This window comes from Rhinoraja longicauda, chromosome 39, assembly GCF_053455715.1.
Source record: "Rhinoraja longicauda isolate Sanriku21f chromosome 39, sRhiLon1.1, whole genome shotgun sequence".
Taxonomy (NCBI): domain Eukaryota; kingdom Metazoa; phylum Chordata; class Chondrichthyes; order Rajiformes; family Arhynchobatidae; genus Rhinoraja; species Rhinoraja longicauda.
Genome location: NC_135991.1, coordinates 12,627,726 through 12,644,774, shown reverse-complemented (window position 1 = coordinate 12,644,774; position 17,049 = coordinate 12,627,726). Strand labels below are relative to the sequence as shown.

General features: G+C 49.3%; 1 protein-coding gene across 1 annotated transcript; it reads left to right on the top strand.

Moving 5' to 3' along the window:
* The first annotated feature begins 10,298 nt into the window (after positions 1-10,298).
* Positions 10,299-16,233, top strand: LOC144611145 (zinc-binding protein A33-like). Its single transcript, XM_078430211.1, is given in 7 exon segments — positions 10,299-10,709; positions 11,069-11,164; positions 11,254-11,487; positions 14,057-14,079; positions 14,161-14,279; positions 15,709-15,892; positions 15,894-16,233. Coding segments are annotated over 7 exon segments (1,407 nt in total).
* Positions 16,234-17,049: the final 816 nt, after the last annotated feature.

Below are 17,049 nucleotides of genomic sequence, written 5' to 3'. Positions count from 1 at the left end.
AGGCTGATAAATCCCCAGGGCCTGATGGTCTGCATCCCAGGGTACTTAAGGATGTGGCTCTAGAAATAGTGGAAGCATTGGAGATCATTTTTCAATGTTCTATAGATTCAGGATCAGTTCCTGTGGATTGGAGGATAGCAAATGTTATCCCACTTTTTAAGAAAGGAGGGAGAGAGAAAACGGGTAATTATAGACCAGTTAGTCTGACATCAGTGGTGGGGAAGATGCTGGAGTCAATTAAGAAAGACGAAATTGCTGAGCATTTGGATAGCAGTAATGGGATCATTCCGAGTCAGCATGGATTTACGAAGGGGAAATCATGCTTGACAAATCTACTGGAATTTTTTGAGGATGTAACTAGGAAAATTGACAGGGGAGAGTCAGTGGATGTGGTGTACCTCGACTTTCAGAAAGCCTTCGACAAGGTCCCACATAGGAGATTAGTGGGCAAAATTAGGGCACATGGTATTGGGGGTAGGGTACTGACATGGATAGAAAATTGGTTGACAGACAGAAAGCAAAGAGTGGGGATAAATGGGTCCCTTTCGGAATGGCAGGCAGTGAGCAGTGGGGTACCGCAAGGTTCGGTGCTGGGACACCAGCTATTTACAATATACATTAATGACTTAGACGAAGGAATTAAAAGTACCATTAGCAAATTTGCAGATGATACTAAGCTGGGGGGTAGTGTGAATTGTGAGGAAGATGCAATAAGGCTGCAGGGTGACTTGGACAGGTTGTGTGAGTGGGCGGAAACATGGCAGATGCAGTTTAATGTAGATAAGTGCGAGGTTATTCACTTTGGCAGTAAGAATAGAAAGGCAGATTATTATCTGAATGGTGTCAAGTTAGGAGGAGGGGGAGTTCATCGAGATCTGGGTGTCCTAGTGCATCAGTCAATGAAAGGAAGCATGCAGGTACAGCAGGCAGTGAAGAAAGCCAATGGAATGTTGGCCTTCGGAACAAGAGGAGTTGAGTATAGGAGCAAAGAGGTCCTTCTACAGTTGTACCGGGCCCTGGTGAGACCGCACCTGGAGTACTGTGTGCAGTTTTGGTCTCCAAATTTGAGGAAGGATATTCTTGCTATGGAGGGCGTGCAGCGTAGGTTCACTAGGTTAATTCCCGGAATGGCGGGACTGTCGTTTGTTGAAAGGCTGGAGCGATTGGGTTTGTATACACTGGAATTTAGATGGATGAGGGGAGATCTTATTGAAACATATAAGATAATTAGGGGGTTGGACACATTAGAGGCAGGAAACATGTTCCCAATGTTGGGGGAGTCCAGAACAAGGGGCCACAGTTTAAGAATAAGGGGTAGGCCATTTAGAACGGAGATGAGGAAGAACTTTTTCAGTCAGAGAGTGGTGAAGGTGTGGAATTCTCTGCCTCAGAAGGCAGTGGAGGCCAGTTCGTTGGATGCTTTCAAGAGAGAGCTGGATAGAGCTCTTAAGGATAGCGGAGTGAGGGGGTATGGGGAGAAGGCAGGAACGGGGTACTGATTGAGAGTGATCAGCCATGATCGCATTGAATGGCGGTGCTGGCTCGAAGGGCTGAATGGCCTACTCCTGTACCTATTGTCTATTGTCTATTGTCTATTGACGCACACAGGTCGCCCTTGCAGCGCCCATATGAAGGTCCTTTTCGGGTGCTGAAGCATGGGCCCACGACTTTTGTATTGGACATGGGGGTTCGTCAAGAGACGGTATCGGTGGCCCGTTTAAAACCGGCCCATTTGGACCTGAGCGAGCCAGTACGAGAGGCCCAGCCCCGTCGTCGCGGCGTCCTCCATCTCGGACCCACCCTAATTTGCCCTTACAGGGCAGGACTCATTTGCACGGGAACGTGCGTACAAGGTCCGGCCGCCTCGTCCGGCTGCCCGACCGTTTCTGCGCCTCTGGCTCTGGGGGGGGGGGGGTCATGTAGCGGCCCCTGTTGGTGGGACATACACAGTACATAACCTTCGGCTCGGTAGAGGCTCGTGAGAGGTCACGAGGAGTCCAAGAGCAGGAGATAAGAGAGTTGGGAAGGTGGGTGCTACACACGGAATAAAGTGGTGTTGGATATCTCAGTGTGCTGCCTCATTTTTGGACGGACAGCTCCGTGTCCGCCATAAGGCCATTTAAAACGAAGGTGCAAAAAAAAAATCACCCAGATAGTTGTGATTTGTGGAATTCTCTGCCACAGAAGACAGTGGGGGCCAATTCACTGGATGCATTTAAAAGTGAGTTGGACAGAGCTCTTGGGGCTAACGGGATCAAGGGATATGGGGAGAAGGCAGGCACGGCTTACAGATTGTGGATAATCAGCCATGATCACAATGAATAGTGATGCTGGCTCGAAGGGCCAAATGGCCACCTCCTGCACCTATTGATTTATGTTTCTATGTCTCTAATACCCGTTCACTATGTGCCGTCCATTCAATCGACCGGGGGAATTCACCGGAACCATCGTGTCGGCGGTCCACATACCACACAAAGCCAACACCAAGGTGGCAGCGGATGAATTATACTCGGTCATGAACTCTCTTTAAGAACCAAACCCTATGGTACTGTTCATCATTTGCGATGAACTCAACGAATCTAGCCTCAGGAATGCACAGGTAACTAAAATCAAAATCTCTCTCTCTCCCCAGCCCATTCCCCTCGGCAAGGCTTAAGCACTCTGGCCTACATGACCAGTAAGTATGCCTTCCGTTCCATTTGTCGCTCTCGTTTGTTATCCGATCATCTATTGGTGGTGCTCTTGCTGGCTTTCAGAAAGATTTAAGAACGAAGCACCAACGAAACGAGCAACACAGCAGTGGTCTGAGGAGACCGGGGTCTCCATTAGGTCTGCCCTCAGTCGATGAAGTGGAACTCTTATTAAGCTATTTGCAGTTTTACAGAGCGAAGGCACAGTAATCGGTCCCATTGGATAAGCGTTGGGGAACATTGAATCGTAATATGAAGGCGAATTATCAGGAAATCAACTCAATCGATGTCCGGGCTGCATAAAAAGACTGTGGCAAACCTCAATAATGAGCAGTTAATGGACGACGAAACAAATCTCCGTCATCAAACAATACAAATCTTTCATGTCATAGGAGAATACAGATGCTGTAATCTTGAATAAAGAGACATAACTCATCGGGTCATGCAGAATCCGTAGATGCAGCTGACGTACTTTTTAGATTCGGGGCCATGAGACGGAGCACAAGGCATCAATGATTAGAAAGTTGGAAAGTAAATGTTGGGGCCGATCAATGGCAACATGTGAATGTTCCTTTGTAGCGTAGTGCATGGCTGGGGATCAGAGTGAAGATGTTCCGTCTGCCTGTACGGGAGGACTGGATGAAGCTCATGACGGAACTGATGGGGAGTGAGGAAAGAGGTTCCACTGAATGGAATAGACAGAGAGCGGGTGGTGAACAGAGTGGCGTCACTTGGTGTTAAATGTTATCTGGGCATGTTGAGATCTGTCCTCGTCTGCGGTGGGAATCTGCAATAAAGGGATCAGGAAGATGCACTTCCGTTGACAGGGCAACGGGTCAGGAATGGAAATTCCATCCCCGATGCAAAGACGACATCACAGTGAATAATAATTGCTTATGGGATCCATTTTACTCCTGAACACCTTCCTGCATCATTTATAGGTTCAATGTGAATGTGGAAAAGGTTAGTAGGAACCTGGTGGGTAACTTTTTCACGCAAAGGATGGTGGATGTATGGAACAAGCTGCCAGATGAGGTCATTGAGGCAGGGACTGTCCAAACATGTGAGAAGCAGTTAGACAAGTACATGGATCGGACAGGTTTGGAGGCATATGGGCCAAACGCGGCCAGGTGGGACTGGTGTAGCTGGAACATGTTGGCCGGTGTGGGCAAGTTGGGCCGAATGGCCTGTTTCCACTCTGTATCATTCTATGACTCTATGAGTCTATGCATGTTGATTATAGACAATAGACAATAGACAATAGGTGCAGGAGTAGGCCATTCAGCCCTTCGAGCCAGCACCGCCATTCAATGCGATCATGGCTGATCACTATCAATCAGTACCCCGTTCCTGCCTTCTCCCCATACCCCCTCACTCCGCTATCCTTAAGAGCTCTATCCAGCTCTCTCTTGAAAGCATCCAACGAACTGGCCTCCACTGCCTTCTGAGGCAGAGAATTCCACACCTTCACCACCCTCTGACTGAAAAAGTTCTTCCTCATCTCCGTTCTAAATGGCCTACCCCTTATTCTCAAACTGTGGCCCCTTGTTCTGGACTCCCCCAACATTGGGAACATGTTATCTGCCTCTAATGTGTCCAATCCCCTAATTATCTTATATGTTTCAATAAGATCCCCCCTCATCCTTCTAAATTCCAGTGTATACAAGCCCAATCGCTCCAGCCTTTCAACATACGACAGTCCCGCCATTCCGGGAATTAATCTAGTGAACCTACGCTGCACGCCCTCCATAGCAAGAATATCCTTCCTCAAATTTGGAGACCAAAACTGCACACAGTACTCCAGGTGCGGTCTCACCAGGGCCCGGTACAACTGTAGAAGGACCTCTTTGCTCCTATACTCAACTCCTCTTGTTACGAAGGCCAACATTCCATTGGCTTTCTTCACTGCCTGCTGAACCTGCATGCTTCCTTTCATTGACTGATGCACTAGGACACCCAGATCTCGTTGAACCCCCCCTCCTCCTAACTTGTAGGACTAGATGTTGCAACCCATAAGGTTTGCACTACAATTGACTGGTGTTGTTCTTGGGGGTGACCACTAGGTGATGTTGCTACCATTCCGCCACATCTTCAGTTGTGTACCTCAACATCACTGGGTGTTTCGGCCTTTTATCACAAGACACCCTCAGTCGAGGCAGGCCCACCGCAGGGTGATCAGACCTGGGTGTGTGTATGGTTAGCCTCTAGATGGTCAGGTTGCAGCCCAGCCAGTATCTTTTCTTTTCAGTCACAGCCAGTGACTGCTCCGTTCGGAGGCATTTGCAAGTTCTTTGATTGCCCTCCTTTGGGCCTGCCCTCTGGCTCCAACTTCCCTCAGGAGCCTTGCAGTGGAACTGGCTACAAAGTCCTGCACCTGCACCCCACCTCTACTGGACGCACTCTTACACTCCAACCTCGCTCCTCTGCCTCTACTGCAAGGTTGGAATATCTCAGCCTTTTCAAATGCTTCGTCCACAGCCTCCTCCCAGGGCACCGTCAGCTCAATGTTGTAAACACGCCGACAGGAGTTGGACCAGAGGACGAGGTCTGGTCGCAGGTTGGTAGCTGCGATTTCAACTGGGAAGGAAAGCCTCTGGCCTAGGTCAACCCGCATTTCCCAGTCTCTGGCTGCGCTCAGTGGGCATGAGTTGAGAGGCGAGGTGGTAGTCTTCCGTTTCTCTCCGTCCCGGATGAACGATTGGATTTGCGGGAATGGTAGCTGGGCATTGATAGGCATGGCGTTGGTGGTAACTCTCTTGCACTCGAGTGCAGCTGCCTAACACCTCTGCACCTGGTTGTGTCGCCAGGTGTATCTGCCTTGTGTTAGGCTGGTCTTTCAACTGACCAGGATGTGCTTGAGGTTTGCTGGAACTGCACACATGGGTCAGGCTGGATCCTCTCCCAGCCAAAGATTTAGGTTTGTGGGAGAGGGAAGGACGTCATATGTGGCTCTGATAATAAAGCTCAACATACTTGACTCCATGTTCCACAGCTCACTCCATGTGATCTTCCTCCTCTCAATGCCATCCCACCTCATCCAGCGGCGTTGCTTGGCTTGAGATATGGCTTTGGCACACCTGGCTGTTTCTTCTTGGCGGCGCACCTCCTCCACCACCAGGTGCCGACGTTCAGCTGGAGTAGCCTTTTGCCAGGTAGGTTTCATTGCTCCCAGGCCAAAGCCCCCTCGGCCTTGTTGTACATGGCCCACTATGTCCCGGTGTCGGAGGGCAGATTTTGCGTCCTGTACCACTGCTGCTGGAGTCCATTTCTTCCCTGTTGCTAGGGTTGGAGCGACACCTCTAACTATTAGGTCCCGGGATTCTGTTAGTGTCATGTCCAGCCTTGCTTTGGCGCATTTGAATTCCTCCACCAGGCTTGAGACTGGCAGTGAGATGGCTCCATTCCCATAGAGTCCTATACTGCTGAGGCATCTCGGTAGCCTAAGCCACTATCTCACTTGTTAGTTCACAAGTCTCTCCAGCTGGTTGACATGGGATGGAGTGACCTCATAGATTGTAATTGGCCACATGAGTCGGGGCAGCAGAGAGAATTGAAGGCACCAATGCTTCAGCTTCCCTGGGAGAGCAGTGTTGTTGATTCGCTAGAGGCCACTGATTTTATCCTGCCTTAGTTGTTCCACCTGCTCTGCGTCCTTGAGGTGTGCGGTGTACCATCGCCCGAGGCTTTTTACAGACTTCTCCAGGACAGTTGGTATTGTCTCGTTGTTGATGCGGAACCTTTCATCAGTGAACCGGCCTTTGACGATGGAAATACTACAGGATTTGCTGGGTTTAATCTCCATTCGTGCCCATTTGATGTTCTCCTGGAGTTTATCCGGCAGGCGTTTGGTGCATGCTTTTGTTGTTGTTATAGTGGTCATGTCATCCATGTACGCCCTGATTGGAGGAAGACGCAGCCCACTCTTCAAGCGTTCCCCTCCAACTACCCATCGTGATGCTCGAATGATTAGCTCCATTGCCATGGTAAACATCAGAGGAGAGATGGTACAGCCCGCCATAATGCCTATCTCTAGGTGCTGCACAGGTGGTGTTGTCCTGTGTTGTGATGCAGAACTGGAGGTCCTGGAAGTAAGCTTTTACCAGCTTTGTGGTGACTTCTGGGACCTGGAAGAAGTTAAAATCTGCCCAAAGAGTCTCATGGGGCACCGAACCAAAGGCATTGGCAAGATCTAAGAAAACCACATGCAGATCTCTCTTTTCTTTCTTGGCAGTTTGTATCTGGTGCCAGATGACATTTGCATGTTCCAGACATCCTGAGAAACCACGTACCCCTGCTTTCTGCACTGACGTGCCAATGTAGTCGTTGCTCTGCAAAACGCTGAGAGTCTTTGGGCCACAACACCAAAGAAGATCTTTCCTTCCACATTCGGAAGGCTGATCTGGCGGAATTGGCTAATGGTTGAGGAGTTCTTTTCATTGGGAATTAGGATCTCTCCTGCCTTTCGCCTTGCTTTAGGTATGATTACTTTCCCCCACGCCACTTTCATTAACTTCCACAGGTAATTCAGTATATCAGGGGTGTTCTTATAGAGCCTGTATGGAATGCCATTTGGCCCTGGGGCTAATGCTGTTCTTGCCCGTTTAACTGTGTTCTGCACCTCCTTCCATGTAGGAGGTCTTGTGTCCATCTGGTGCTCAGGTGGGTGAATAGGTGGCTTGTCGTCTGGAGTGGTGACTGGCTCATGCCTCAGGTTGTCGGGGTACGTCTTCCTCAGGTGCTCCTCCAGTTCCCTTACAGGTACTTTCAGGAGCCCGCTTTTCTCCTTGGCAAAGAGGCTTTTGACAAACGTATATGGATCTCTGTAAAAGCCTGTCCTCGCCCGTTCTTTCTTCTTGTGTGGCTTTCTCAGGCATTCTGCTCTTCGCAGGATTGCCAGGCGCTGCTTTACTTCTGCCTGCAGTGCCTCGAGTCCTTTCCTTTCTGCCTCTGTGGCCTCCCTCCATTGTTTTCTCAGCTGCCTCCTTTCCTTCACCAGTCTTTTAATCTCATGCTGCCTCCTGGAATTGTACTGGAGTGATAGTTCCTTCTGCGTCCTCTGTTTCTTGACCTTCCCCCAAATCTCTCCGCCCCATAGTTGTATACGATGTCTCCCATCTTCTCCAGTTTTCTTTCTACACATCCCTTCAATCCTTCCAGAAGATGGACGAGGTCAGTGTTAATGTTCTCCCACTCTTTCCTCTGGCAGGATTTAGGCCACAGGATTTGAGGCTTTTTCCCCTTTCATCTTCCTCTCTACCGCTGACTGTGGCTGGTTGGGCTCTGGACTCGTGTCCGTTGGTGGGACTGTACTTGGTTGAGCTTCGCCTGGGGTGCTGATACCCTGTGGACTGTGGTGATTATCCTGCCACTGAACTTCACTCGACTGATTTGACGAACATCTTAGAAAGTAATGGTCAATGCTCTCTCAGGCACTTTTTCCTGCCCTGGTGGATCTTGAGACCCTTTTCTGATGTTATCTTTTCCCAGCCACAGATGCAGCTTCGTAGCTTGTGTCCTGCCGGAGCTGCTGCTCTGTCAATTGCTGTGCTGGTTGTCTGATTCATAGTCGATTCCGTTCCTAGCTCTGTTGCCGTGTGGTCTGTCGACGAGTCATCTTGCGCCCCGCTCTCGCACACTCAAGGGGTATTCTTTGTCTTGACATTTTCGGAGCAATATATGAGTGGAACCATGGGTGGAACCGATTATGAATGTAAATCGTCCCTAACGTGTGTATGATAGTGTTAATATGCAGGGATCGGTGGGCCGAAGGGCTTGTTTCCGCGCTGTATCTCTAAACTAAAACACCTCATATTCCGCCTGGGTACCTCAACACCCAACGGTATGAGGATTGAATTCATAAAGTGTAATTTAATTAACAACGACTTCTCTTCCTTTCTCACCCCCCCCCCATTTTCCTTATGCCCCACCGATGCGCCCCATTTCTCCCACTTTGCTGCTTAACAATCCCAAACCTGTCCCCTTCAACATAACCCTTTCCTCTGGCGTCACATTACGCGCACATTCACTGCTGATCTCACGAGCATTGTTTTGTAAACCTTCTTCACATTTCTGGACTTTGTCCACCTATCTGATAATCAACCCCCCCCCCCCCCCCCCCCACCACCACCACCACCCCTCTTCACCTGTATCCAACTATCACTTGCATGTTTTTTTCCTGGGCACCACCTCCCTTCCAGCTGTGTTTTAACCCCTCCTCCAGTGTAAGGATCAAACAGACCATGTCAGCTAAACTGCTGTTTTCAGCCACATTTCGCAGCACAGCATTCCGATCCCTTCTGAAACAAGTCGATGGTTTCGAAGACGTTTCCAAACAGGGCGAAGATGTTCGAACATGTTTCCAAACACTTCAGGTTACGTCTGGGTTTGCTGAGCAAAACAATGCAATAGCTGGGCGGACCACCTGCGCCCCCCTGCCGCGAGTAGTGCAGAAACGGTGCGCCTAACGGTCTGACGATTGCCTCACGGTCTGAATGAACCATAAAGGACCGTGACGGGCACCCTCCCAGAGCAGCAGAGAACCCCGGCCTCGGACCGTGTCAGAAACGGTGCCAGGAGATCGACAACAGGTATACTACACGGCGGCGCACATTGCTGTGTACTCGGGGTACGCCAGTGTGTACACGGATACATGGCTCTGTGTGCATTAATTGGTAGTGTAATAAAATACCTTGGCACATAAAACGATGTTGTCAGAATCCGGTGATCTATCAAACACAACACTTCCTTCTACAATCATTCTGGAGAGAGTCTTGACCTGAAACCTCGTCTACCAAAATTCCGCAGAGAAGCTGCTTGGCCCGTGGAGTTACCACATCGCTTTGTGTCCATTTTCTGTAAAGCAGCTTCTGAGGTTCCTCGCGTTCCCCTGGTGATCAACGTCAGGCTGGTCTGCGTGTGGAGGGGTCTGGCTGACTCTGCTGCTCTCTGGTGCTGTAGTGGTTAACAGGGCGGACAGACGGAAACCGTTTCCATTGTGGAACCCGTCCACAATAAGGAACAGCTGGATCTTACATGAGAGCTGGGCCGCGCAGGGTTAATGTCAGGGACCTTCTGCATAGGGAGGCCAGTGGAAATCAAGACGACTTTCACCGAGAAGATGAATGTGTTGCACGCAGTAACAGAGTATTCTCTTTCCTACTTTGTATGCAACCAAATCTCAGCGATTGTCGCGCGTCTGTCACCTCACAACACAACATTCTCTCCAGGTCTCCGATTTTATTGCAGACTTTATTTTACCAGCAGTCGCTCTCAGTTGATGTTTAACCACCGTTTCGCGCTCTACTTAGAGATAACTTAATACATCTTCCATTTCGTTTCTGCCTTTCCTTAAACTGCCCGTCGCTCGTCCGCCCGGTTCCTGCCACGTTCAGACTCGTTTAACGTGTTGCCAGCCGCTTGCTGGTGTATAATCAGTGGTAGATTGCCAGAGGCGCTTCATCCTGAACACCCGCAGGAAAACAACATTATTCAGCACAGAATCAATTCCCTGCGCACTGCAGGGCGTGTCTTTGACACCTGCGGTTCTGTACGGGTCCGCCGCTCCCTGCAGCCGGAGGAATTTTGAACGAGGAAGTGCTCGGAATTAAAATGGCGTCGCAACACCAGATCCAGAGTTTAACTGAAGAGGCGACTTGTCCCATTTGCATGGATTTCTTCAGCGATCCGGTTATACTGGAGTGCGGGCACAACTTCTGCCACTCCTGTATCACACAGAATTGGGACAGGGAGGGGAGAAACTCCTGCCCGGTATGTAGAGAGGATATTGCAGACCGCGCCCTCAAAGTAAATCGGGCCTTGGCGCGTATCACTGAGACATCTCGCGCACTGAGCCTGAACACGGGAAGGAAGGAAAGGAAACTTCACTGCGAGGAACGTCAGGAAGAACTGAAGCTGTTTTGTGAAACCGACAAAAAACTGGTCTGCCTGATCTGCCGAGACGCGCGGGAACACAAGTCTCATAGTTTCATGCCGATTCAGGAAGCTGTTGAAAGCTACAAGGTAAAAGCGAACAGAATTTAATTAGCTAATGTTATTTCCCCTCTGCCTTTTGCGGACCGCGCTCCCTCGGCGACTGTTCTGTTCACCCAGCCTCCCACCCTTCCCCAGGTACTTGCCCCAGCCACCGCTGCAGATGAAACACCTGTCCCTGCACCTTCCCCCTCACGTCCATGCAGGGACTCCAGCAGTCCTTCCAGGTGAGACAGCCCGCGGCTCTCTGCTGATACGCTTCCCGACCCAATGAGTTCTCCAGCAGTTTGTGTCTTTTTGTAAACTTTCATGTGCAGTTCCGTGCCTGCAGTTTATTGGTTCAGTCTAGTCTAATTCTTTCACTGTCTGAATCTGAATCTCAATCCCAGGAGCAGATTAAAACTTCCTTGGAGATTCTCACAAAAAATAAATCAGCGGTGGAGGAAATGGAGCAGCAACAGAAAGAGAAGCTTTCTGGAGTCCGGGTAAGGTTTCCAGTTTCCATTCTCTGATCTTGTGCTATTGTCTTAGATTCCAGGCTCGATAATATTGACCTTCACCTTTCATTTGACAGGAACAGTCACATAACCTGTTGACCTACATCACATCGGTATTTGCTGAACTGCGCCAGATTCTCAACGAGAAAGAGCGGCTCTTTCTCAAGGATCTCCGGGAAGAAGAGGAGAGCGTTCTAAATCCAATGGAGAATAATCTACGAGCGATTCAAGAGGAGATAAACTCTATTCAAAAGAAACTCTTAAAGCTGCAGGAGCGTATGAATCAAACGGACAGTTTAATTTTCCTGAAAGTAAGGGGTTACAAATTCAATTTGATTCAATGACAAAATAGTGGGTAACAGTTTCCCAATAATTCAGGGCTGATTGAAACAAACCAGTCGGTAGGGAAGACGAACACCTCATATTTTGAGCAGACTACAACCCAACGACATCTACATTGTATTAGAAACATAGAAAATAGGTGCAGGAGTAGGCCATTCGGCCCTTCGAGCCTGCACCGCCATTCAATGTGATCATGGCTGATCATCCAGCTCAGTAGCCTGTACCTGCCTTCTCTCCATACCCACTGATCCCTTTAGCAAAAAGGGCCACATCTAAATCCCTCTTAAATATAGCAAATGAACTGGCCTCAGCTACCTTCTGTGGCAGAGAATTCCACATACTCACCACTCTCTGTGTGAAGAAATGTTTTCTCATCTCGGTCCTAAAAGACTTCCCCCTTATCCTTAAGCTGTGACCCCTGGTTCTGGACTCCCCCAACATCGGGAACAATCTTCCCGCATCTAGCCTCTCCAACCCCTTAAGAATTTTATATGTTTCTATAAGATCCCCCCTCAGTCTTCTAAATTCCAGCGAGTACAAGCCCAGTCTATCCAGTCTTTCCTCATATGAAAGTCCCGCCATCCCAGGGATCAATCTGGTGAATCTTCTCTGTATCTCCCTCTAAGGCAAGAACGTATTTCCTCAGGTTAGGAGACCAAAACTGCACACAATACTCCAGGTGCGGTCTCACCAAGGCCCTGTACAACTGCAGCAGAACCTCCCTGCTCCTAAACTCAAATCCTCTTGCTATGAATGCCAACATACCATTCGCTTTCTTCACTGCCTGCTGCACCTGCATGCTTGCTTTCAATGACTGGTGCACCACGACACCCAGGTCACGTTGCATCTCCCCTTCTCCCAATCGGTCACCATTCGGGTAATACTCTGCTTTCCTGTTCTTTCCGCCAAAGTGGATAACCTCACATTTATCCACATTATATTGCATCTGCCATGCATTTGCCAAATCGCCTAATCTATCCAAGTCACTCTGCAGCCTCCTAGCACCCTCCTCGCAGCTAACACTGCCACCCAGCTTCGTGTCATCCGCAAACTTAGAGATGTTGCATTCAATTCCCTCGTCCAAATCATTAATATACACTGTAAATAACTGGGGTCCCAGCACTGAGCCTTGCGGTACCCCACTAGTCACTGCTTGCCATTCCGAAAAGGACCCGTTTATTCCTACTCTTTGCTTCCTGTTCGCTAACCAATTTTCTATCCACCTCAACACTGTACCCTCAATACCGTGTGCCTTAAGTTTGTACACCAATCTCCTATGTGGGACCTTGTCGAAGGCCTTCTGAACGTCCAGATATAACACATCGACTGGTTTTCCTTTATCCACTCTACTAGTTACATCCTCGAAAAATTCTATAAGATTCGTCAGACATGATTTGCCATTGGTAAATCCATGCTGACTTTGTATTCTCCTGTTACAGGTAAACCTTATCCCCTTCAGGCCTCCCTGTTCCTTCAACTGTTCCCCACTTGTATTTCTTTTAATTCCCAATCCCCGTCACCACGTTGCTTCCCCTTTTCCAACCGCAGATCCGCCAACCCATCCTACTGGGAACCCAGCACATGATCTCCTGTTGATTTCCACCCCATCCCTTCCATTGCATTCCCCATTTATCTCCCTGACCAGATTCCAATTCAGTTAAAAAAATTCTCCTCTTCGCCAACAGTCGCAGGGATGTCCATCAGTCTGTCATATGTCCCTCCTCACACAAATTCACCTATCCCTTGCCATTTATTGTCCCAGTTCCTTCCTCTCCAATCTCTTTACCAGCTCTCTCCCATCTATTCCAGAAGATTGAAAGAGCCTCCTGTCCAGAAGCGTCATGTGTACATTTCCCTCCTCACAAGCTGGCTGGTCTGGTTATGATTCCACTCTATGCAGCACCTTCTGTCTCCAAATAAATGGTTTATTTGTTCTGGGGCCATATTACTGCCTCACTCACATTAGCACATCCCATTCGATCGCAGGGCGAGCTGCTTCTTTATCGGGAAAAGAAGTTGTACTTATCACATTGACCCAGTCATATTTTCCACGTTGTTCAAGCCAGGTCTTCTCTTAGACTTACATGAACATCTAGTCACAAGCTGGCAACATGATGTCTGTGGAGACAGGTTGGTAGACGCTATGCGTCCCCTCTTGCTGACCCACAGGGTGCAAGACGAATCAGGGGCGCTTGAAGTGGCAATGCAGGATCTTTGGCGAATAGGATAGAAGAAAATTCCAAGGCATGTTACACGGACATTAAACGCAAGAGGGTAACAGTGAAGAGAGGGTGCCCCTGTTGGACAAATGAGGTAATTCACGACTGGAACCAGAGGAGGTTGAATCGCCCCATCGGTCCAGTATTAAATATACCCTTTACATGAAGTAATACATAATACTGCACTGATGGGGCGCTGCGCCAGCATTAAGTGCTGGGATCTGTCGGGAAATTGTTTCAATTTGACTGATATTCCTGCTCTCACGATGTGGACGCTCAGTGTAAATTAATTGATCTTTCTGATGTTTTTATATTTCAGGAGGAAACTCGGCAGAAGAGGAGGTGAGACTCTCTGCACTGTTTTGGAAAGTAACCCAGAAATTGTTGATGCGGTTCTTATAACCGGGTGTTTATTTCATGCAGGATAAGTGATGATATCAAGACGCTATCAGTAGCAGACGGTGCCCTGGACGTTGGAAAGTTCGATCACCCATTTTTGTTGAACACGGTGTTCCGCGATGTGCTCGATGGAATTAAGAGAGGTAAAAAGTTTTTTTTTTGACCGTTAGTGTTCTTTAAGTATTAATTACTTGTAGTGTATATTTAATACTGGACTGGGCTCTTCAACTGCCTCTGGTTCCACGCATGAATTACTTCCTTTGTCCAACAGGGGTCCCCCTCACTTCACGGGTCCTTTTGAGAATGGCAGGCAGTGACTAGTGGGGTGCCGCAAGGCTCGGTGCTGGGAGCCGTTATTTACAATATATATCAACGATTTACACGAAGGAATTAAATGTAACATATCCAAGTTTGCGGATGACACAAAGCAGGGTGGCAGTGTGAGTTGCGAGGAGGAAGCTATGAGGCTGCAGGGTGACTTGGATTGGTTGGGTGAGGGAGCAGGTGAATGGCAGATGCAGTATAATGTGGATAAATGTGAGGTTGACAGTTAGGCGTCAAGAACAATGTGGGAGATTATTATCTGAATGGTGTCAGATTGGCTGGAATTGGCTGGCACGGAAGGCCGAATGGCCTAATCCTGCACCTATTTTCTGTTTCTATATTTCTGTTTCACTGATACCCTCTTGCACTTAATGTCTATATAACATGCCTTGGAATTATCTTCAAATCCGATTCGCCATGTATTCTTCATTGTATGGGAAGGAACTACAGACGCTGGTTTGAACCGAAGATGGACAAAAAATGCTGGAATGACTCAGTTGGACAGGCAGCATCTCTGGAGAGAAGAGATGGGTGACGTTTCGGGTCGACACCCTCCTTCAGATTGAGAGTCAGGGGAGAGGGAAACGATATAGATGGAAGGATAAGATTTGAAAACGAGAGATCAGGTTCAGGGGTTCAGGGGTAGTTTCTCCCCAGCTGTTGTCAGGGAACTGAATCATCCTACCACAACCAGAGAGCAGTGCTGAAATGCTATTTTCCACGTTGGTGAACCTCGGACGATCCTTGATCGCACCTTGCTGGCTTTACCTTGCACTAAACATTATTCTTACATCATGTATCTGTAAACATATTGATTGTAATCATGTATTGTCTTTCTACTGACTGGTTAGCACTCAACAAAATCTTGTCGCTGTACCTCGGTACATGCGACAATAAACTAAACTGTAACTCCTCTTCCTGCACATCCAGTCCCACACGGTCCCCTCCTTTCCTCGCCACGTCAGTTCGCTTCATGTTACCCGCCTAACACGGCTCCATATCCTCCATCGGAAGTCGTCTCCTCACCTGGATGTCCGCATCTTCTTCTCTCACCTCTGCACAAGTGCAAGTACGCCACGTTGGGAAAGGTTTCTCCTGCCCACCCGGCGTACCTGGGGTGTAACCCCGGGAAATCTCTCTGTTGCCCGCCCGCCTGTGCCCGAGGCCGAGCTGCCTCTCCCCCGGTCCCGGGGTCGCGCTGCCCGAGTCTCCCCCCGACCCCCGGGGACTCTCTGATTCTCCCCCTAGTTTCCGTCACCCTGGATGTGGAAACAGCGCATCCGCAACTTGAGGTGTCCGAGGATCGGAAGAGGGTGAGAGGGACCGGGACCCGGAGGAGTCTCCCTGACACCGGGAAGAGGTTTACAGGCAGTGCGTGTGTGCTGGGATCGGAGGGATTCACATCGGGGAGACATTACTGGGATGTGGAGGTGTCGGGGCTGGAGTCTGGGAGTCGCCGCAGAGTCTGTGGGGAGGAAGGGACGGGTCACACTGACCCCGGAGACTGGAGTCTGGAGCATCAGGCGGGGGAGTGATGGGTTTGATGCACTCACCTCCCCTCCATCCCCTCTCCCCGCCCGTCCCATCCCCGGGAGGGTGGGAGTTTATCTCAGTTACAAGTCCGGGACAGTTTCATTTTACGACGCGGACACCAAGTCCCATCTCCACACCTTCACTGGGAATAAATTCACGGAGAAACTTTATCTTTTCTTCTGGACTTGGGATGTAAACCAGTGGCTGATAATCTGTTCCGTTTCCGCTCCGGGTGTGTAAAAGGGTCGGGTCCCGGGACCGGCGTCAGGAGCGGGACTCAGGGGATGTGGGGCAGAAACCCGGTGGACAACAGGTCGGCGCTGAACGGCTCCCATTTAATCCCCAAACTGCAACATGACCTCCCAACTTCCATCCTCAATACTCTGACTGATGAGGGCCAATGTGCCAAAAGCCTTTTTGACCGCCTTATCTACCTGCGACTCAACCTTCAAGGAACCATGCCCCTGAACTCCTCGACCCCTCTACTCTACACTGTGTGGGTCCTGCCCTTGTTCGACGTCACAAAATGCAACACCTCATTACAACATCGCAGGCTCCAGTCTGCGACCTGCTGGCGCGCACATCACCCGCTGTGGCTCCGCTCACGTTTGTAACTCTTCACCTTTAACTTGACGTTTAATAAAGTCTTTAAAAAATAACCCATGTTTGAGTTCTCTCCGCGTCCCCGCGTCACGGTACAGAGATCTCTTCAAACAGCAGACACAAGGATCTGTGGATACTGGGTTTACAAAAGGAAAAAGAAGCACAGAGTGTTGGAGTAACTCAGCGGGTCACTCAGCATCCGTGGTGAACATGGATAGGTGACGTTTCACAGAGTGGTGGAGTAACTCAGTGGGCCAGGCAGCATCTGTGGAGAACATGGATAGGTGACGTTTCACAGAGTGGTGGAGTAACTCAGTGGGTCAGGCAGCATCTGTGGAGAACATAGTTATCCATGTTCTCCGGAGTTGGTGCCTGAGCCGCTGAGTTACTCCAGCAGTTTGTGTCCTTGTGTCTTTCGTTTATAGTATTTGGTTATAGAGACACAGCACAGAA